At 40.4% G+C, this 22,642-nt stretch overlaps 1 protein-coding gene across 2 annotated transcripts in view; it reads right to left on the reverse strand.

The window, feature by feature from the left end:
• Positions 1 to 13,566, reverse strand: part of LOC102795253 (gamma-aminobutyric acid receptor subunit rho-3-like) — a 36,461-nt gene extending 22,895 nt beyond the window's left edge. The window contains exon 1 of one of the 2 annotated variants that reach the window (XM_087845672.1): positions 13,382 to 13,566. In XM_087845672.1, coding sequence (XP_087701798.1) covers positions 13,382 to 13,566 — 185 coding nt within the window. Of the gene's footprint in view, positions 1 to 8,471; positions 8,609 to 13,381 lie in introns of those variants that run through there. The other variant, XM_087845673.1, reaches the window with a different exon arrangement.
• Positions 13,567 to 22,642: the final 9,076 nt, after the last annotated feature.

Below are 22,642 nucleotides of genomic sequence, written 5' to 3' on the forward strand. Positions count from 1 at the left end.
GTCAACATGCTAAGACAGCAAGGACAAACAAAACTTCTACAGCTGCTACATCAACACTAATACTCATATAATTGAGCCCGGTCCAGTAAGCGATCGTTACTTCCACCTGCAGAAATGTGTATTTATCAGTGTGGTTCAGTTGTACGAGGACAGCAAGATGAGCAGAACAGAGCAGGACAGCTGTGACACTGGAACTGTTTCAACCAAGCTGTACAGTTTCATTTCTACTGTAATAACTGACCTTTTATTTACATGTCTGCCTGAGGGGATTGACTCACTTTGAGGAACTGACTCTGCAGGCTGCTGCTTGGTCTTTGTCAAAGTTTTATAATAAATCTCATGCGATGCAACAAAGAGGTTGCATCGCAATCTACAGTGTTAAATGGATATATTTTGTATGTGTGCTCTGTGTGTGCTTGAAAATGATGTTTCCTACCCTTTCATCTCCCCCAGACGTGGATTAGTTCAGAGCAGCTGGGTTGCAAAGTGGTTTGCAGATTGAAAGACACGGGGCAGATACGGGCAGGCTTAAGCAGCTTAAACAACACAATCTACGTGAGAATTTGATGCATAGCCTTGCATAGCTTTGAGATCAGAGTGACATTGGCCTGGACTGCAGGTGGGTTTGACTTTGTGGCCTGCCTGAACTAATGCTCGATTTGGTAAGGCTTAATAACCCCAGGCACAGAGCACAGAGGCACATGTGACACCACGCAATGCTGCAACGCAATGGAAAATTTCTACAAAAGAGAAAAAAGATGACGTCATTTAAACACACAAACTAATCAAACGGACGAAAAAAAGAAACAACCACAAAGGAATCACAACGCTAAACAAATCAGCTAAACCAGACCACAACATAGGAAGCCACAAACAACCCAAATGACCACAGAGAGACACACAAGAAAAAGGACACGAATCTACCACAAGGAGAAAATAATGTTTACATGTAAGCATACAAACAATCCAAAACAGATGTGCTTAAAAGAGACACGGGAAGTACCACACAATTAGATAAACGCCTTCAAATATTTACGAAACAAACAAACAAAACATAAGCACACACGTAGAAAGCTTATGAAGCCTAAAGTCTAAATCTAATCAAACTGTAGATAATATATAATAAGATTTTCTTGTTTTATGCAACTTATGACCTTCATCATGAGGTTGTTGTGAGGCTTTGTTGATATCAGGGGACTTCAAAAGCTTCTGGATTTATCGTGTGGATTTTGGATGGAGGGGACTGTGATGCTGAGACAGATGCTGTCTGTGATGTGTGGCTGAAATGTTTAGAGAGCTTTTAACCAGATTTTTGAGAAAGCAGTGAACAATAAGTCTTCACACACAACCTTGTGGGAACTCTACAAGGTTGTTATGTAGCAGCTTGTCAATGGTGTCGAGTGTTTTTGGTTGAAACTGTCCGCAAATGACAAAGAACAAAGTCATCATGCAGGTGATACTGTTATGTAGGACCGACATTCAAACAGGGAGCCCCAGAGAGACGACATTTAGGATGCATAAAGTGTAATTATAGCTCAAGCATAACTGACTTTCAGTTGTAATACATGCAGAATTGCATGCGTGTGTGGACGTCAGAGATGGGCAGTAGCGCTACTGTAATCCGATTACTTTTTTCAAGTAACAAGTAAAGTAAGGGATTACTATTGCAAAAACAGTAATTAGATTACCGTTACTTTCCCATAGGAACGCTGCGTTACTGCGTTACTAAAATCGTGATTTTTTTTGCGAGAATGTCTCATGACAGTGACGTAAGCAAGTGCTAGGTTCGTGACAACAGCTGTGTGCAGATCAACAATGGATCATATATCGAGTGCAGAGAGAGTATGAGCGTGCAGCGTTTAAAGCGTGGAAGTACTGACCTTACTTTGAGTTTGATTCCATAAAAAGTGACAAAAACATTAGTGTCCATTGTGCGCGGGAAGAAAACTTCTTTTTACAGCGAAAAAAACCCCTAAACTTCCAAACAAACACCGAGTGCGCTATGACGTAATGGGAAACTCACAGAGAACTGCCGTATCCTTCCACTGACCGCTGCACACCTGCACCAGGGTAAACCTCCGCCTACCTCACTCCTGCTTTACAGGTGAAAATAGAGCAACAGGACTGCTGAGTCTTTGACTTTATTTATTTTCTGCTGTGTTTCACTTGCATCTATTTGAAAGACTGAGTGTAAACACAAAAAATAATTATTTTAAGTGCTGGAATGTGCAGAAAATAGGTTTAAATATTAAACAAATTTCTTTCAGTCAGAGAATGTTACATATAATTAAATTTTTGCTTGATGCATAAAGTTAAAAGATTAAAACTAATAAGTTTTAAAAAGAGACTTTTCCATTTGATTACATTTTATATGATGGATTATGCAGAAAAAGTAGAATTGGGCTAAAAGATCTATTTATCACCTATTCAGGTTAAAAAGTAACTAAGTAACTAAGTAATTAATTACTTTTGAAAATAAGTAATCAGTAAAGTAACGGGATTACTTACTATTACCAACACTGGTTGTAATAGATGCAGAATTGCATGTGTGTGTGTGGACGTGGTAATCACATGGTAAAATGGTAAATGGTCTGTATTTGTAAAGCGCTTTACTTGGTCCTAAGGACCCCAAAGCGCTTTACACTATACACAATCATCCACCCATCCACACACACATTCACACACTGGTGTGCGGTGCAAAGGTGAACATGCAGTGGTAAAAGCGATGGAAGCTGTTTGAGATCTTCTCCGCTCGTGGATGAAAAGCCTCTTTAAAAATCACACACCTCGACACACATCAAGGAGAACACACATGGACACACAGACACACAAACACACATTTGTTCCTCTGTTATTGTGAGGTTAAAAAAAATAATTTCAGCCAAATCCTATTTCTATAATCCCTTAAATTAACCTTGACTAACACTCCAAAATCCAGCCAGAACAAACCTAATGTAGCGCTAATCTCAAGCCTGAAGCTAATTTAATCAACTAACAATCAACACTGGATGTTTTTAAAAAAAATTGTTGCTCAAATGAAATAAAGAGTTCTCATTTTAGACATTAAACTCTAAAGTCCTGACATCTTAGAGGCTGGAGGAGGAAGTGCATTCAGACACTGAAAATTCTGACTCACACAAATTTTTCTCCCCTAAAAGTTCCTTTTGTTTTTCTGTAAAACTACACAATTCAGTATTCGTTAATGGCCTTTGAAAGTACAGGTCTTGTGCTCAAATCACTTAATTATTTTTTTTTAAATTTGGTTGGATAAAACCTCCATTGTGAAGTTGCCACAGTGGGTGTCCCTGTGGTTTAGCAGGCGGAGCAGGTTAGAGGATTTTAGCAGGACTGTGATTTGATTCCTCCCTCTCCTGGTTTGCATGTCCTTGGGGATGATACTAAATCCAAAGGTCACCGATGTGTGTGACTGAAAAAGTGACAAAAGCAGTCCATTTTACTTTTGTGATTAAAAAATTAACCATTTGCTGATATTTTGTTTTTAAAAACCAACAATCACAGTCTGATTCAGCTGATTTGGAGCATTATCGCCTCGACAGGTCACAACCACAGAAAGACATTCATCTTCTTTGTTCTTTTACAGCTCTCTTTGACAGAGGCTATCTCACCCTACCAGTATCAGCTCCATACTCACAACCCACGCTCCCTCCTCTGCACATGTCGCAACCATGTCAGCCTCACTTCTCTAACTTTGTCTCCGAACCTGAGCTCAGCCTCTGATCTCCTTCTGGAGGAAAACAGATTAGAAATGAACTCCACCTTAATCAGCTAAAGTTGAAAATTCTGGTACAAACGCATTCATGAGTATTAATAATGAGCATGAATGAAAGTGATAAATAATAATTTCCTTTTTAATAATTGAAAAAAAACCTTCTCGTTATGCTTACACCTTAATAAAAAGAACCTTTCCAGTACAGGGATTGTACTTTTCACATGTACACAGTGGTTTTAGTACATTTAGTTAAATATATACAGTTACAGTTGTGCCTGTTCTTATCAAACAAGGAGGTTAGCATATTGATAAATGATGCAGATAAGCCCAAAGCTCAGGCTTCAACTTCTAAACCTTTTTCCAGACTTCACACCGATGCGTTGGGCTCATTGAGACTGGATATCCTCATTGTGGTCATCTCAGGCACATCTCTGCTGTGTTAGCGCAGAAGCCCCATCTGATGCAAGAACTTCCTCCAACTCTTCTGAGCGGCGTTCCCAGGCAAGCAGAGCCACATAATCTCTATTTTGTGTCCTGGGTCTGCCCTGAGGCCCTCACCCATTTAGACACACCCAAAACACCTCAGCTAGGAGGCTTCCAGGAAGCATCTTAATCAGATGTGGAGCCACCTCAGCTGAATCCTTTCCAGTTTAAAGAAGCTCTGTGGATTGGGCAGCAGTTGAAGGCGGGGGCTTTAGTGGTGCAATTCCCAGCTACTTAAACTGGCTTTAGGGACACTGTATGTAATCTTAAAAATGCACCAATTGTGTTTCAGTTTTTTCAGGAGCTCTCAACAACACACAATGCTCCTACTTGTCTTAAAGTCTTTTCTTATTTATTCTTCTTCTGCTTCTTTTAGACGTCGCCACAGTGGCGCCTCATCTCCTCCTTCACTACAACCTTAAATCTTCTCTCTGGTCTTCTTCTTCCTAGCTGAACCATTTTAACATTTCCAGTATATCCACTATCCTTCTGCACATCTAAACCCATCTCAGTCTTGCTGTTATGCTCAAAAGAGTAATGTTGAGACTAACACCAGAGTTTGTAGAAAAATGTGTTTTATTTTATAAGTAGGGATGCAACGATACCAATTTTTTCAAACCGATACGATACCGATACTTGGATCTGAGTACTTGCCGATACAGAGTACAAAAAACGATACTTCTACCACACACACACACACACACACATACAATTAATTGGAAGACAGGTTTTATTTTATTCTCTGCCGATAAAAAAATAAAATCTTAATAAAAATGACCACAAAAAAATTTCAAGTGAAAAATAAACACTTCTGTTAAATTATTGCAGAGTCTCCACATTGTAATTTTACAAAATATCACTGAACTATTGGCACTGTCTCGAGCTTTCAGATAAATAGATAATAAATAAACACTTCTGTTTGGAATAAAATAAATACAAATTAGGTTTGCGAATAAAATAAACTTTTAAATTATTGCAGAGAGTCCATATTGTAAACAAACAAAATAATAATTATTATATAAATAATAAAATATAAAAAATTATAAAATAAATAATAAATAAAATAATAATTGCCCCCCTAGTGGCCAATCTAACAAACTACAACAGAAATGACAAGCAACCCTCTGATTAATGAAATAAGTTGGTATCGGTTAACTTTTACGAGTATGAGTACACACACATTTTACAGTATCGGCCCCGATACCCGATACCAGTATCGGTATCGGTGCATCCCTATTTATAAGTATTTAATAAATAAAGTATTTAATAACCTCAGCTCAAAATGACAGCCCAGAGATCATGAAGGCATTGCTCAAACTCAGGCATGCTGTTTTCCACACCTCGTCAGGTTTAAGTGTCGACAGTTAAGCTTCAGCAACACTTAGACTCTTGCAATGCTGCTGGGGTTTGCAGAGGGCTGTAACACTCAACCTGAGCCGTCCCTTTGATTTACTCCTCCTAATTTTGTCCCTTCTGTTCACTCCCAGTGAAATCTTAACACCCCCGGGTCGTCCCCCTGTAACTGTTCAAGTTGAGTCCAAGAATGAAATATTTTGCCTGAAATGAGCAAAATAGTTTAAGCAGAAGTTGTGAGCAGAACTTCCACTACTGCTGGAAACATTTGGTCCTCACAAAGATAGACGAACACACAAAAGCACAGGTCAGTGCGACAGATGAGGGCAGGCTGCCTGCTGTCAGCAGCAGGATTCACCCACAACTGCTGCTGTAATACTACACTGAACACACACACAGACACACAATTAATTCAAATCTAATTTAGGGATTTTCTCCGTTTAAAGGAAACACTGTTGAAACTGGCTTATTTGCTGCATTACTGGGAAGTGTTCAATGCAGTTCTGTGCTACATTTACAAACCTTCATTTGTCTTCTTTACATTTATTGTAATATATATTCAACACATATGTACGTAAAATAACATTTTTAGTGTGACCTCAAACATCAATCGCAGGCCGATTTTGTTTTATCGCAGTAATTTCAGCTCTGCTGTGTACTCACTCGGCTGTTTTCGCACTTTAATTTCACTGAGATTACCTGCTGTACAAACAGTGAGGGCTGGGTTATGGTATTATATACATGGATCAAGGTCATATTGTTATCTCACTGTTGCAACACATACATCAGCTCTCAGGTGGTGTAAACGACAAAGGGTCAAACTCAGTCACTGCTTTATTGCATGACTGTTTTTGTTGCATTTGCATTTATTTGCTTTATGTGTTTATTTTAAGTGTGTTATATGGAATCAAATGCAGAGTCATTATTATAACTGTCTGTGCTTGGACATGCTTTGGAAACATTTTTATGCACAAATTGCACTTCAGATTGCAAACGACTGTACATATTGAGTAGATATTTATATTGAATTTGGCTGAGATAAAGAAATCAGAGTGTTAAATGTATGTTGGGTTGGACAGAGTCCATTCAGGCAGTTTATGTATTTGGTTCTCCTACAGGAATCTGAAGAAGCTTATTAAACAGCGTGAGCTGCTCAGAACAGAAGCTGCATTCACCGATTCTGGAAAACTGGCTGTTGCTGTTTTTTTTCCCATTCAAAACCTGTTTGAGATGCAAGCTTTCAAAATCTGCAGTATGCTAAACCTGCAGTGGTCACTCCTCTGTGGGCTGGTGCTCCTGCAGACAGCAGACTAAGCAAAAAGAGCAGCTTTTCCACTTAACTGTGAAGTGCTGCAGACTTACTTTTAAACTAAAAATAATCCTGCCGCGCTGTGAAGGGCAGGAAGCCTTGATGTTACTTTTACACATTACTATTTATTTTAAGCAAATGAAAGGAAATCTACAGAAGTGAAATTTCCTTTGCAGCCGACTCTGTGGTTTTTCAGTAAAACTGGGATGTGAGAGTCAGCAGCCCATATGGGAACCTCTTTGTGACGTGTGCTTCAGAAGTGAGTCACAGCTTCCTGACATCCACAGAGTTTCCTGTAAGTCTCTGCTCTCCCTAAACTGATGCTGTAGAAACCTCAGCTTCCTGCTCCTCAGTCAGCTCTAGTAACTTTAAATAATTGTGTTGCTGTAACAGTGAAAGGAATTCATAAAGCATCAACAGATCACTCAGCAATGTCATTGGTGGAGAGTATATTTACTTAAAAGCTTCACAGCCTGAATGTAAAGTCTCTGAGGTTTAATCTGTATTTTAAACTCATACAAAGGCACATAAGCTACTTTCAGCTGCTCCCTCGTCACAAAAGGCCACCGCAGCAGGCAGTAATATAATATTTCTGTTCACGCAGACTAAAAGTAATTTAGATGTTTATGGTTAGTGTTGTCTCTTAGGAAGACGGCTCCTTGTTCAAATCTGAAAGCCTGCTGAAGCCTTTCTGTCAGGAGGTTGCATGTTCTCCCACAGTGCAAAGATATGCAGTTCTATCATTGACCATAGGGTTGAATGATTGCCTATCACTGTGTGTTGCCCATGTGACTGACTGGCTCTCATATTTCATAAGTGATTAATAAAAAGGATCTTAAACCATAAAGCTGGATCCAGCAGCAACTGGTTTCCTTTAGGTACCAATAAAACCGTATGGCAGCTCTCCTCAGTCTGACCTTTTCTACCCTGTGCAGGGCCCACATCATATTTTAGCTGTTAGTCCTGCTGTGTATACAACACAACAATGGATACAGAAACCTCTTCAGCCAGCCAGTTTACATCGTCACCGTTTCTGTGATCTGTGATGTTAAAAAAGGCAAAATTTTCAGGCTCAAAAATACAAATTGGAGACATTCACAAAAAAAAAAGCATCTGCACTGATTGGTTGGGCTTATGGTCATGTGGCTTCAGACCCTCCCTCCATCACTGAGAAAACATAGATAGCACCAAATCTTGAACTTAAACTGAACGGCTACGTTTAAGGGGCTGTGTTTAGGTGTCTAACTCTACCCCTTTATGCACCCTGGAACTAGTGGAAGCTGTGAGAGACACTTTTTACTATTTTATTGGCCTTTTTATTTGTTCTACTGTTCTAGTTTTTCTTCATAATCAGAAGAAACATCTCATGGATTACTTTGCAACACGAATCAAGTAGACAAAGACATTTTTAAGCATAAATAGATCTGAAGCATTGAATTGAACACCAACAGCAGGACGCCACATTCAACACATCTGCATTAAAGTCCCAAAAAGCAAAATAAGACACAAACAATAAGTCAGCTCTCGTCTCATCTGCACTACTGGCTCAAACTGCCTCAGTAGGAACGCACAGATCTAACAGCGAGTCTGCCTCACCCTCCAAACTTGAACTTGCTGTTCTCCCCGAGGAAGACATCCTTGTGTTTCCTGCGGCTCGAACTGCGGCCGCCTGTCACCATGGCGACAAAGCTGACTGCTGCCAGAGCCAGGTAGGTGAGTACGTCCACCTTCATTCTTCACAGGTTTCCCTGCCAAAGCAGACACAGCTCTAACATCCCGACCATCTCTCCTCCAGTCCTGCTGACTAACGCTGGTCAACCATCCCACAGCAGCTGGACGTTTCCTCAACCAGAGACCTCCAGGACGTCAGTGAGATTTCCAACCAGGACAAACACATGAGGAAGTTCCTGAAGTATTCATGTGTCTCTGCAGTGTAGATCTCTGCAGCTCCCAAGTTTCCAGCTGAACATCCCAGCTCGATGATCTCCAGGAATCTTCTGCCTTCCCTCCAAATCATCCATCCGCTGCTCTCCTCTCTCCCACTTTCACTCCCTCTCCCTCTCTCTCTCTCCCAGTCTGTTTGTTTCTGCAGTTGTGTGGATCTCTCTATCCCTGATTAAAATCGATATGAATCTATTCCTCGCGGCGATAGAGGAATGACACTAATTCCACCCTAATCCTCTTATCTACAGCCACAGCAATCTTTCACTAACCTACAAACAGCCACACACATGCATACACGCACACTCATCAGTAATCAGGATTTTCTCAGTGGGACAATGAAAAAAGAAGCACGAGGTTAGCGCACACCTCCACTTTGTATAGGTGGAGTATTTGTGAGGGAAAATGAATCGTGGGTTTGAAAGCGGCACAAACAACAATAGCTCATCAAGCTCAGCCGCGCTTTAATCTGAGCTAGAGTGGAGGGAAATGTGTCTAATCCCGCTTTACCTACCGTCTTCCTCAGCTTACACCTCTGGAAGACATAATCCTGAACACACAAGCGGTGCCGCAACACAGAAATGTGCACAAACTGCATTTTTCAGTGACGTGTTTTGAGTAATTTAAGCAACTTTTTGGAATTCCCTGCTTTGCATGTGAGTTGTCAAAGTTCAGTGATCTCAACATGACACATATCCTCTTACAGTTTCTGCAGGTCTGAAATACTCAAAAAGTGTGAACTCTAACATCACTAATAATAATGTTAATGTTCACTGCCACAGCAACAGGTTTTTAAAGCAGGAAGAGCACAAAATTAATGCTTCACTTCTCACAACATTTGTTCTCCTTTGATTTAATTAGACCAGTTACTTTTAATTAACTCGAGGCATTTTGAGGAACTAAACTGTGTCAGTATCAGGCTGTAACCTTCTTTACTACAAAGTGAGATAAACGGGTTAGAGTAAAATTAGAGTTTCTGTCTCATGAAGGCTGCTCTATTTACCTGCCTGGCTAAATCACCATGGTTACACATCCTGGACACATAACCTGGCCAGAGCAGGCTATGTTCAGAGTTTTAATTTAAAATTAGCTCAAATCTTAATGTTTTCACAGATGATTTTATTCACAGTATGTTTTAAGTATGAGGCAATATGTTTTATATGTGCAAGATGAAGGCTAGCTGTAAAGTTAAGTGGTCCAAACTGTGCATGGCAAGAATACCTGATCAATTAAAAAAATAATTTCACTTTGATCTACAGTCAAACTAAAGTGAGGCTATGGGATGGTAACATTTAATATTTAAATGTATCCATGTAACAAACCCAGGTGCACGTTCATGTTTTGCAGAATCTCTTTATTAATGGTTTGTTGTTCACACACTGTTAGCTGCAGCTCTCTCTCTCTCTGCCAGCTACACTCACTGACAAAAACCTCCCTACTGCAGGACCCAGTACCATGTTTAAGTCGGCGAGCATGACTGTGGATGCCGTGCAGGTGCGTCCGCCTTCCCTGCACGGCACCGCAAGCCACACCCCGCTACAATCCAATTTGAAGTTTCAAAGCTTTAAGTGTCTAAATCTACATAATCTCTTCTCTTATTTGCAACATGGTTTCTTTTAACAGTTACATCTTTATTGTTATCATTATTTATAGTTTTTCTTTTTAAATCTTTTTATTTGCACCATTTTAAATTTTATATAGACTTCAAGTTAGGGGCGTGGCCACTTGTTTGACAATTATCGTGTCACAGGCAGCTCTAGCCGGCAATTGTATTCTAGGGTTTGTTCCTAAACTGTGTTTGTGTTGTTAGTGCTTTATGGTGCCTCCAAAAGATCTGTGCTCCAGTTTTTGGTGAATGAAATTCTTGTTTGTTAACTATCACGGACCCGGCTCTGGAGGACTCGGGGATCCTCGAGCAGGATGGACCGTTATTATCATTATTATTGTTATTATTATTATTATTATTATTATTATTATTATTATTATTAGTGTTGTTATTAGTGTTGTTATTAGTGTTGTTATTTGGGGATGTGTGTTTTTCTGCACTATGCTGTGTTGTTCGGTGTTCCACTCATTATATGTAGAGGCAGGGTGTGTGGGTGTGTACATGTGTGGCTGGAGGATGGAGAGCAGCCACATGCAGGCCTGATGGGTGTGGCCCTGCAGGAGGAGTGGCCACACCTGAAGTTCCTGCCACACACCTGTTGGTGATCAGGGCTCGTCGGGGGAGCTACTTAGGAGAGTGTTGGAGCTCCCACCGGCGCGGTATCATTGAGTTGTCTACCCAAGTTAGTGTGTTTCAGCATACGACGGTGCAGTTCGTGTATGCCCGCCAGGGTCGGTGTTGATGGCTGTTTTTGTGGTTTTGTGGTGGACCAGAACGGCAGCACGCACAGGGTGTGCGAGAACACAACAGCAGGGCGCACACACACACGGGATTCAAGGGAGCAACAGGGAGTTATTGTGTTTACAGCCTTCACTGTAAATAAAGAGCACTGTTTGCATCGCAGAACCATGTGTTTTGGGTCCTCAGTCCCCCATATCCCCATTAACAATCTATTACTGTGTGTTGCACCTGTACAGTGTATGGATGCTAACCATGCTTGCACCACTATCCTGACCAAATTTGATCATTTCTGGTTCCAACCCATTGTGGTGGTGCCCGAAATACTAAAACCAGTGTGTGATGTCAGAGTGTCTGTGTTCGTTTTTACATGCTGTGTGGTTAGTACATGTGTGCAGCCGCTCCCTCATTCTCCGAGGCATTACCACTGCAGATAGATCCACATGTTTCATTTTTATACAGATTTTGAAATCCTCCCATTTGGGTCTTGAGGTGGTTTGTGACCCCCTGAGGATGGGTTTTGTGTCTCCACGTTGTGTCTCCACACATGGAAAATGTGTTAAAACTCCATCATGGAGCTACGATCTATAATCAATGCTTGTGATAAAGGATAACAGATGTTATTAAGTATGTTCAAGAAAGACTGGAGGACAAGGAGTAAGAATGAAGATCAACTAACAGGGTTTTGTGTTTATTGGTTAATTTATATTCTTAGATTATTGTCATTCATGGTTTTCTGCTTTGTTTATTTCTAGTTCCCAGGATTTCGGTTTCTGTTGCCTTCCCTGTGTTCCTTGTCGAGTCACTTTTGTCTCCATGTCTCAGTGTCTGGTCTGTTTTCCTCTGACGGTCCCATGTCATTTGTCAGCGTATCTAGTTTCGCTTCTCCTTGTTTCTTTATGTGTAATTAGTCCCAGCTGTGTTTTCCTCCTGTTTCCCATTCCCTCATTACTTCCTTCCACATTTCTAGTTTCCCATTGTTTTGTTTCTAGTTGTCATGCTCAGGGTTTTAGTTTGTTTTGGTTTATGGAAGATTTCTTCAGTAATAAAGCTGCTGCCTTAAGTTCGCCTTTTTGTTTCCTTGTCTTTTTCTTCTCGCCCATCTAATATATGATTAGTTCCCTGAAAAAAAGGCAAAAGTAGAACTTGAAGGTGGATTACTAAAGTTTTTGTTAAATGTCCCAAACACAATCAGGAAGAAACTGAGACTTGGGAACAGCTTTGGATTCCTTGTGTTAATAAAGGACTCGTGGACAGGTGGAGTAGCTGAGGGACAAACCGCTGGCACTGTAATTACACTCTGATCTACCAGCTGAGCCGCAAATGCCTGAAAAGATTCAGTCAGCCATAGCTGATGAGTTGCTGAGAGAGGCGCATAAGAAAATTCCATAATGTCAAGGATGTCATTCATGTGGCACTTTTCCCGCTCGAGTTATCTCTGCTATGACAGTGAAAACAGGAAACACCCAGCCAACGTTGTTGTTGCACTGATGCATGGTAATGGAGTAAATACCTGCATGGGGGCGTTACCTGGAGTGGGGAGATGTGCTGCAAAGGACTTTGGAGTCATTACTTGTTTTATTTATACAATAACCATTATCTCATGATCATGTAGTACTGTCCTCTTCCAAGAACCACACGAGTCTATTAATCATGAATATCATAAATCAATAAAATGATGCTTCTAACATCAATATCAGAAAGCTAATTGGAATAACGTACCACTGAATGAACAGCATACGATAAAACATAAAGATGGTGCTGAATTTGAAGAAGGGCCCACTTTGAGACTCTCTCTGTGGATTTCCAGACACATTTAATTGTATTAACTAACAACAAACATGAGTGTAAGGACAGCTCTGCCTGTTTTTGCAGAATCTGATCTCATCTGAATCTTTTTTTAATCTAATCCATCACATCAAATCACCTTCATCAACATTTCCATGCACACTGCATGTTTTAATGACATCCAATACTCACAATAAACAGGTTAACAGGATTTAACCAGTGTTAACAGCTGCATGTATTGGAGAACGACTTTTCAAAAGACATGCCCGGGCACATGTATGGATTATGCTATAGGGTAATTGCTGCCTGACTGCACTTGTTCAGACAGTTCGTCTTTGAAACTGTTCACAATGCAGATTAAGGTTTCTTAACTATTCGTAAATAGCACAAGAGACAAAGGAAAAGAACTTTATCACCACTTATTACCACTTACCTGCCTTTATCCCATGAAACAGGAGCCCTACTCTGCAGAGGAGCTCGCTGTGCCGGTGTCCAGTTTCCAGGTGTGACTGTGAGTAAGTGTGTTTCTGTAAAAAGACAAGAGCACAAGTGTATCTGCAAACAATAGGACTTAAAAGTACATTTAAAAGGGATTTCTTTCCACCTCCATTTTTTCATTCTTTGCACTCTACTGTAGCTTAGCACTATGCTTCAAAATAATCTCTGTTTATCTTCTACTGGGCCTTGTTGAACCCTGTCAGGTTGACACTTCTCCCTTAAAGCCAGCCTTGTTCTGATTGGCTGCCTCTCACAAACAGAACGTCATACAACATCATAAAGAGTCAAGAGTATAAAAGAACTGTCTGAAATCCAGGTCTGAGTGAAGCCCCTTCAGTTTGTCCTCTGTCAGAAACAAGCTGCTTACCTCATGTCTTTTTAAGTCCATCCTCGTCCTCTGATTGGCCGTGGCTTACAAACAGAAGGTTTGAGCAGCAGGTGTCTGGGGTTCCTCTGCTCACGGCCACATCGTTCTTATTCATCAAGCTTCATGTTTGCTTCTCTCCATCTCATCTAAACAGAGTGTGTGTGTGCGTGTGTGTGTTTGTGTGTGTGTGTGTGTGTCTGATGTGGCCATATTAGGAAGATCCCCTCTCTATGACATCATACAGAGCCATGAGCAGAAAAATCCTTTTAAATGGAGCATTTGCAGCAGCTCTAAGACTCATACTTTGGATCACAGGGATCACCTGTTCATACACTGAGATCATTATATGAAACTTTCATTTAACAAGAACAATAAATGTAAATCCTGTGTCTCCCTGATGCTCTGTTTCGAGACTGGAGCCCAGAATTAGAAGCAAACCTTCAGGGGCTGCACTGCAGCTTCTCTGTGTGTTTGCCTCAGCAGGTGTCAAACGGTTGGACGTTTTGGCATATATCACATAGCACATGGTACAGCACACCCACTAAAACAGCTCTGGACTGAAAACAAACCCCTCTGACATTTTGTGCCAGCAGAAGCAGAGAAATTGCTGCGAGGGTCTTGTGTGCCTGTGTGTGTGAGCCTGTGTGCATGTGTGATGTGTGTGTTTGTGTGTGTTTTGCCAATTACAACCAAACTCCACCCATTCAGAGGGTGTGTGTCTGACGGTGCTGTGTGAAGGGTGAAAAGTGTGCCTCCGTGTGTGAGTGTGTCTGTGTTCAGCCTATTCTCTGGATAACCTGTTGAGCCAGTCAAGCTAACGCTCAGTCTCTGGAGGCAGGAGGCTCAGAGCAGCTCGGTTCTTCCTTTGCCCTCCATCTCTTCCTCTTTCTGCTGGATTTCATCTGAACTGGAGCTGAGTCACCGTAAGTCACCGGGGTTGGTGTTTCCCTGCTTTCCCACTGATTCATCACCACTTCTCTGACAGGCTTCACCTCTTTACAAAGTTGACTTTTTGGACTAATGCTAAAATAAGGTTTACTGTTGATGCCTGGAAATTCCTGTAAGTACTTGTTGCTTTATTTTTCTATCATTTATTGCACATATATAGACACTAGAACCACATCTGCCAAGTTCTTTTCACACATTGAGGACTGTGTGACAACTCTGAAGCCGAAGAGAAGCTAAACTCTGGAGCTTTCTGTGTCTGTGTGGAAAACAAAAAAACGATTTATGTAATTTAAGAGCAGCTTTGAAACAAGACTATAATAATATGTCCATTATCTTCATTCATAAAACTAATCAGCCAGCGCACCATAGCATCCTAGATGTGAGATAAGATATGAGACACTTTGTAGCTGGGCAATGATGACAGGTGAACTATTGTTAAATTCTATAAACATGGCATTTGGATTTTTTTAAACATCTCTTCTGTGCACACTTAATTTGAAATGATGCACTTTTGTCTATGTCCATGTTTTCTGTGTTTATATTGGTAAAAGGTTAAAAACGTTTATTTTAGAAGGTCAGGTGACTGACGGTACTTTACGTCTTGATTGATTTAGTTCGTCGGTTTGTTTGTAAGATTACTAAAAACAGTTGTGGCCAGATTTCCACACAAATGTCTCAGCTCTGCTCAGCTTGTGAAACCATTTTCAATTTTCTTTACCATTAAAAGATAAGGAAAATTTAACTTAGCTTCTTATGTCAAATAAATATCAAACACATATCAAACTGCAAAAAGAAAAACTGGGAGAGATCACCTAAAGAAGCAAGCCTGGATCCAGATGCCTCGCTGGATACTTGTGCTCACAATGTGCATGGCGTCGTTTTGGAGGGAGTGCAACCTGCACTCTTTGATGAGCTCCAACTGTTTAGAAATTAACTCTCTCATTACTGAGCCACTTCACTGCTTCTGCAGTGACTCTGTGTCTATAAATGCAATGAATCACCTGTGGTTCACAGTGAGGTAAATGGGTAGTGGGTTTTATGGTAGGTTTTGGACTCCTCACTTTATTTGTCTGGTAAGCTTCTTTTTTGTAATATGAGAATGCCCAAATAAAACAAATTTAGAGTTCAAAGAGTAATAGAAACCACACTGGCACTGGTACAAACCTGCCAATGCCAAATTAGATCCCCACCAAAACACAACTGGTTATTGCTTTGCCCATCTTACTGGTCTAAACCAGCTTTCACAAGGCTGAGTTTAACTTGAGGTATAGTCACAGCCCGTTTAGTTTAAAGGGGGATTATTAATGTGGAAAAAGCTCTGAACTTCTTTGAAACAGCACATTTCACTGCTTGTTTATGTCCCATTTCTTGTAGATGAGCTACTGTATGGAATTAATTTGTGAAGAAATGTGCTGAATAAATAAATTGTCCTTTTATTTTCTTATCAAAACATCAAACCTGAATTTCTTCCCTAAAAACATGTTCTGTCACGTTTTCCACTCTGTATCTTTTTGTTTCCATGTTATCATGAATGCTTCTCTAATTATGCCTTTTCTCCTGCTTTTCCCTAGTACTTGTGTTACACCGAACCACCCAGAGAGATTCAAGGAAAAAACTGCTGAAAGGAAAAAAAGAAGAGTGGCAAAATTTGGCTGGAATCACTCAGTGGAAGGATTTTGGACTGAAGGCCTGTCTGAATACTTTTCTCTGTGTCATCACTCTGTATGTGTGTGTGTCTGCTTGCGTTTTAAATGTGCATAGCTGAAAGGAAATCATGTCAGCGATATACACCTGGGCTTGTTTCCTCCTCTGGATCAGCTTCACCACACAGGACAAAACCCCAGGTAAGACACAAACGCCTCTTTGTCTGTTTCATTTCATCTGATCCACTCACACGGATTAAAGGACTGAAGGGTTTCTTTGCAGCACCCGACACACAGATCCAGTTTGTTAAGAAGAAACAGAATGAATGAATGAATGAATGCATCTTAAAACTGCATGTTGCAAAACTTTTCTCTTGGATTAGTCAGGCAGCAGATTCAAGTTTTTTCCTCTCAGTTAAATTGTGACATCAGAAAAAATCCGGCCACAGCAAGTGAACGAGCAGCTGAACTTACAGGGGAAACAGTTCGAACAGCTCACAGCAACATTGCTAACTTCTGAGATCACTTTTCAATCTATGACTTCGCTGCTGACATCTACAAGGTTTTAATCTGGTCTGACTAACTTGGAAAGGAAACAGAAAATGACGCAGCTGAGATTTTAACAGCTAGCTGTGTTTCTAAGAGAAGCATGTTCTCTTCCCCAAACTGAACTTTACGAAAAGGTCAAGCTGATTTGTCTTCCTCTTTGGAGGAAGGCAGGAAGTTTAACTGACAGTGAGCAAAATTTGGTTTGTTAGCTGGCTGGTGTCAGTGGTCTGCTGGGATTGGCTGTTACTAGCTGAAGGAGCTCGTAAACATCGTCCGAGCCGTCTATATCAAAGTGGATGCTTTTCCCTTGATTTAAAAATATTGTGTATTGCCTCAGAGCTCAAAGTAGCTTTTCTCTTCTGTTTTTACACCCAGCTGAAAATCAGACTATCTGATCAGAAATTAATTGTAGAAAGTTGATGGAGAAAACATTGAGTCTACAGCCCTCCTGTGACTTCCTACAGGGGACATAAGAGGAAGGTTCCACTATGTAAGGCTTCGCAAATTTGAATAACTGCTTTGAAAAGTGCTTAAAGTAATATTTGCAGTCCTTATCTACTTCAAACATCCAAAAGAAAAAAAATACTTCTGCAGAATCATATCACCACAAACATTTCAGAGGGAGAGGTTGGGACCTGTGGCACACCCCTCACCAAATGTCACAACTTTGTCTGTACTTGTAGTTTACGTGACTTATACGTTTCATTGATCCGACAGTTTTAGTTTCTAGTTTTCAGTTCTGGATTGTTTCATTCCAATTAAACGTTAAACTCCCTCGCTGAACTGCCACACTGACTGGGTAAGCAGGCAGCGAGGCTTTAGAGAGCCACATGTAACTGAAGCCAAAAGCTATTGGCCTTAACTGAGATATGATGATTTTGTTAAAAGAAAAATACAGACAACACATTAGATGAGCTCTTCTATTTAAAAACTAAGAATATGAATAGTGTGAACTGTGAAATAGACTTTTAAGGCTTGACTCATCAGATTTTACAAGCAAGTTCAAGGTGGAGGGGAAGTCGGGCTAACTGTACTGCTAATATTTGTAATCCCATTTAATGTTTTAATCTGCTCACCTATCAGTTAACGTGCATAATTATATTAGGCTGAGTGTTTATTTCATTCAGTAAATGCATGCATGAAGTCCATTTTCACCCTTTGAAGATAACATATTTGCTTCACTGCAAACATTTTAGCAAGGGCACAAAATGTCATTTCCCTGTGTGACAGGAGCCGGCTTTGATATCACTGAGCATTCACGCAGGTAAGCTGCCTGCTACATTGCACAGGTGTGAGTCAGCAGTCTGAATCAGTACGCTGCTGCTGCTGCTGCCATAGTGGAAATTTACAAGAAAAGGAAGAAGGAGCCAAAAAAGCAGCAGCATGAGTCAGCAGATTCCATCATAATACTGCCCAAGGTGGAGAGGGGGATGAAAGAAACACTCAAGTGATAAAGCAACGATTAATCCCTCTAGTTATTCGAATGCTGCAGTGGCAGTAACTGTCGCACAATTTTGCAAACACACGGATTTGAATTTGAGAAAAATCCCCCAAATAAACAAATAATAATAATCTCCTGGCCCAGTCCAGTGATCTGATTCCAGGTTTGGCTCAGACCTGTCCTAAAACAGGGAGAGTAAAAGCCATCTCTGAGCAGGATAATTAGGCAATCTGTACTACGCTCGAACACCCACCCTCTTTCAACTTCCCCAACTTTAATCCTGTCATCCACGTGGGATTTTTCACAAAGTGTGTACTGAATCCTACTGATGCAGTTCTTCCAGACAAGTTTTCCAATGAAGTTTTTAGTTGCACTCCACAAACTGCATATAAACGATGGACAGACGCATCCATTGGTTTGTGGTCTACACATGTGAAATAGTGCAATCTGCAGATTTAGACCACAGCCTGAGTGAAAGTGTGTTGGCTAATGCTAGCAAACTTGTTTAGCGAGCTGCTAACTATACAGGTCCAGCTCACTGACTCCAGGAATATGAAATGAAGCCTAGCAGGCAGTCAACGTGGCCACACCCCTTACCTTAAGTCTTATTAAAATTCATACAAATGAGCTGTGTTAGCATTGATCCCCCAGACAAAAAAATAAATAAAAAGTTGACTAAAATACCAATTTGAATTCAGAAACTATTGTTTATACTGGACAGTTTCTGTCAAAATGAAATGCACATGTACATGTGGACACAGCCTCAGTTTTCCTCGAACTATTTGAAACACTTTTACGGGCCAGATCAAGTTGTTAGCATTTATAGTAAGGTGTTTCTTTTCTATATTTGTGTTTCCTTGTGTTTATAGATACTTATTCTTGGAAGACCTTTAGTGTGTTTTTTGGACATTTTTGTGAATTATTCAGCTTATTGGCTTTGCATGACCACAGTCTCTTTAAAAGATATGGTTTTAAGAGGTTTAGGATCTGATCTCTCTCTACCTGTGGTGTGCCGCAGTACTTCCTGAGTTTGGTACACCTAGTTCTCAAACCCTTGTTTTCTCTATCTGGACATGAATGCAGATGTGGAGCAGTGGTATGATCGTCATATCTCACCCAAGTAAACAGGCAGCAATCATGCTTTGAGCATACTCTTGGGTACAGCAACTAAAAATGAAAGTAGACTGGAGGTGCTTTTCTCAGAAATTAGGAAGGTGGAGTTCTGATCAAAGCTTTACAAACCGTTGGTGTTTCCAGAGAAGGAAATAAATTCAGAGGTTGCTTTGTTTGTACAATGGGTGCAGGTAGTTGGCATTTGTCATATGTCAGTTATACAACTGTAGAAGTCCTCATTCCTGCAGACTTAAGGGAGAGTTGATAGGAATCTGTGGATACACTCATTTGCTTTTCTTTTTTGTGTAATAAAAGCAAAGATATCTTTATAAATTGTAATTGTCAGATAAGGCCCACAACATAGTTCAAACACAGATAAATTGTATCTCATTCTTTTCTCCCTTGAAAGGTCCGACGTGTCAGGAAATACAATTGTATTTAAAGAACCTCTTAATCTTAGTCAAAGGAGCTTGTAAAGAAAAGCGTCTGGACTTCTTTATGTTGCTTGAAGACGTTTCACCTCTCATCCATTCTTCAGTTCTAAGGTCAAATGGTGGGGAGTCCCAGATTTAAACCCAGTGGGAGTTTCCCCCCACAGAGGGACAAAAGGACCCCCTGATGATCCTCTAATCGCCTGAGCCAAGGTGTGAAAGCGGTTGTGGGTCCCAATCAGCCAGAGTTTCGGGTGAGTTCATTGTGAAACCTGGCCCCACCTTATCATGTGATTTCCTGAGGTCAGATGGCCCAGGATGTGAGTGGGCGTTAAGGCGTCTGGGGAGGGAACTCAAAACTGGATTATAGATGGCAGAGAGTTGGTGTCGTAAACCACCGCCTCTGTTCAGTCCAGACGCTTTTCTTTACAAGCTCCTTTGACTACGACGACCTGGATGACTGAGAACCTTCACAGACAACCTCTTAATCTTCTTAAAGAGACTGTGATACAGTATCTCAGGAAAAAATCACGGCCTTAATTAGGAGGGTTAAGTTAATCCTATAATGCCCTTAGTGTCATATTTGATACATGAGTTTCTGAGACCTCGATCCATGTTTGCCATAATTTCAAAATGTTATGGACAAAACTTTTTTTTGTCTAAAATTAACATTGTTGTTATCAAAAACTCCCAATGTAAGAAATGTGATACAAAAATATATAATAAATCTATAAGAAACAAAACATGATTTGGTGGATTTTGTTATAAGGGTTAATAAACATCTCAGTTCCAAAAAATCTGAATTTTCTGGGTATTTTTTAATAGTTTGGGTCTTAGAGGGTTAAGAAAGGCTGCAGGTCCTGATGCCATTTGTGGGCACACTCTGAACTCTGCTGATCATCTTAGTTTTTCAGTGGTATCTTAATAGTGGACAATTCCCCACAATCTGGAAGACATCCACCAACATACCTACTCCGAAAACAAAACAACTCAAATAAAGGCTGATCTCAGACCAGACTAGTTCATTGCAATTTGTTTATGAGCCAAGTCAAAGTGTGGATGACGCCAACCTCTTTATATTAAACAGAGTCTATGAGCAGCTCAGAAAACACAGTCCTGACTCGGGACTTCTGTTTGTTGATTTCTCTTCTGCTTTCAGTGAGATTCAGCCTCATCATCTGATGGAAAGCATTCCCTTTTAAACGTTCAGATCAGCACCTGATGCTGATTTTAAACTTTCTCACTGAAACAGTCCAACAGGTCCCAGCAAATGTCTAGTAGGATTGCATCAAGCTCCAGTTTGCCTCACAGCTATGTTCTGTCACGCCTTCTACTTATTATGCACACCAACAGCTGACGTCTTATGAGAACAGTTTCCTGATGACGCTGTCCTTCTGTCCTCTTGCATTTGCTTCAAGGTTCTGGTCCTGTTTTACCTGAATGTGTGAAGTGGTGTAATGACAGCTATGTGAACTTAAATCTGAAGGAAATGATTATTGACTTCTGACTGTGTAACGAGTAAAACGCCGATGCAATTCATGACATGGACGCCCAGATAGCACAGTCTTATAAATATCTCAGGCTCAGTCTTTGACCATCAACTAAAGTTCGATGTGAACACAAAGTCCATCGTGAAACAGGGTCAACAGAGAACATATTTGTAAAGCAGGCTGGACTCTGTTAATGTTATAAGAACATTTTATGTAACTTCTATTGTTCATTAATTAAAAGGCTGTAAGAATTTCAGTGTTTTTATTTATTAAGGACAGAAACGCCCTCTGCAGCATTATTAATACCTCCTCCAAAATCACATCGTCAGGCAACATGTTTGTCATCTGAGTTCAGGAAGTTGCTCTCAGGTTGCCGTTCCCTTTGTTTGTTCTACATTCCAGTGCAGAACAAACAGATACTTAAAATCCTTCATTCCCTCAGCTGTTAGATCACTTAACGCTGACAGGACACATTTAGATCAATCTTTCTGTGGATGTTTAATTTTATGGTTTACTCTTTCTTTGAATGTATTTATTTATTGGTTTATTTATTGACCTTATAGTTGTTTGTCTTGACATGGAACAGTGTTTGTGATTGGTGGTCGTGTGAGAGTAGGCCGTGTGGGTAAGCTGCAAACAAATTGCCCTTATTTGGGCATTAATAAAGTTTATCTGAATCTGAGATAAACACCGCCCACTGTCATTTCCCAGCAGGCTAATGACAAATAAAATGGCAGATATTAGCTGATAACAATGTTTACATGATAATACTCGGTGGAAAAAAAGGATTCATAAATATCACTGCATCAGTGGTTTGGCTATGTAACATGACTAAGTTATGCTCTTCTCAAATAATCAGGGTCTTCTGATAGTGATGAAATCCTCAGTGGTTTCTCTGTGAATAAATGCAGCATGTTTGAGCAGTATTAAATGCAAATGCATTAATCCGCTGTAGAAAACAGTCTGGGACAAATGCACTAAATCCTCCAGTTTCTGGACATATTATTAAAAACAGCAGCCATTGGTCTGTTTTAGGAGATCACTGAGCAGGTTTTTAAAACTCAAGTGTATTGCAACTGTACGTGTCCAGTAAAAGAAGTCCAAACGAGAACAGACAACATGCTCGTTTTCTCGAGCTTTTTGTGGAGTTCACTGATGACCCTGTGAATCCACTCAGTGCCAGTTAAACTGCTTGTGCTTCCAATCACAGCTCA

This window comes from Neolamprologus brichardi, chromosome 9, assembly GCF_056152115.1.
Source record: "Neolamprologus brichardi isolate AB-2024 chromosome 9, ASM5615211v1, whole genome shotgun sequence".
Taxonomy (NCBI): Eukaryota; Metazoa; Chordata; class Actinopteri; order Cichliformes; family Cichlidae; genus Neolamprologus; species Neolamprologus brichardi.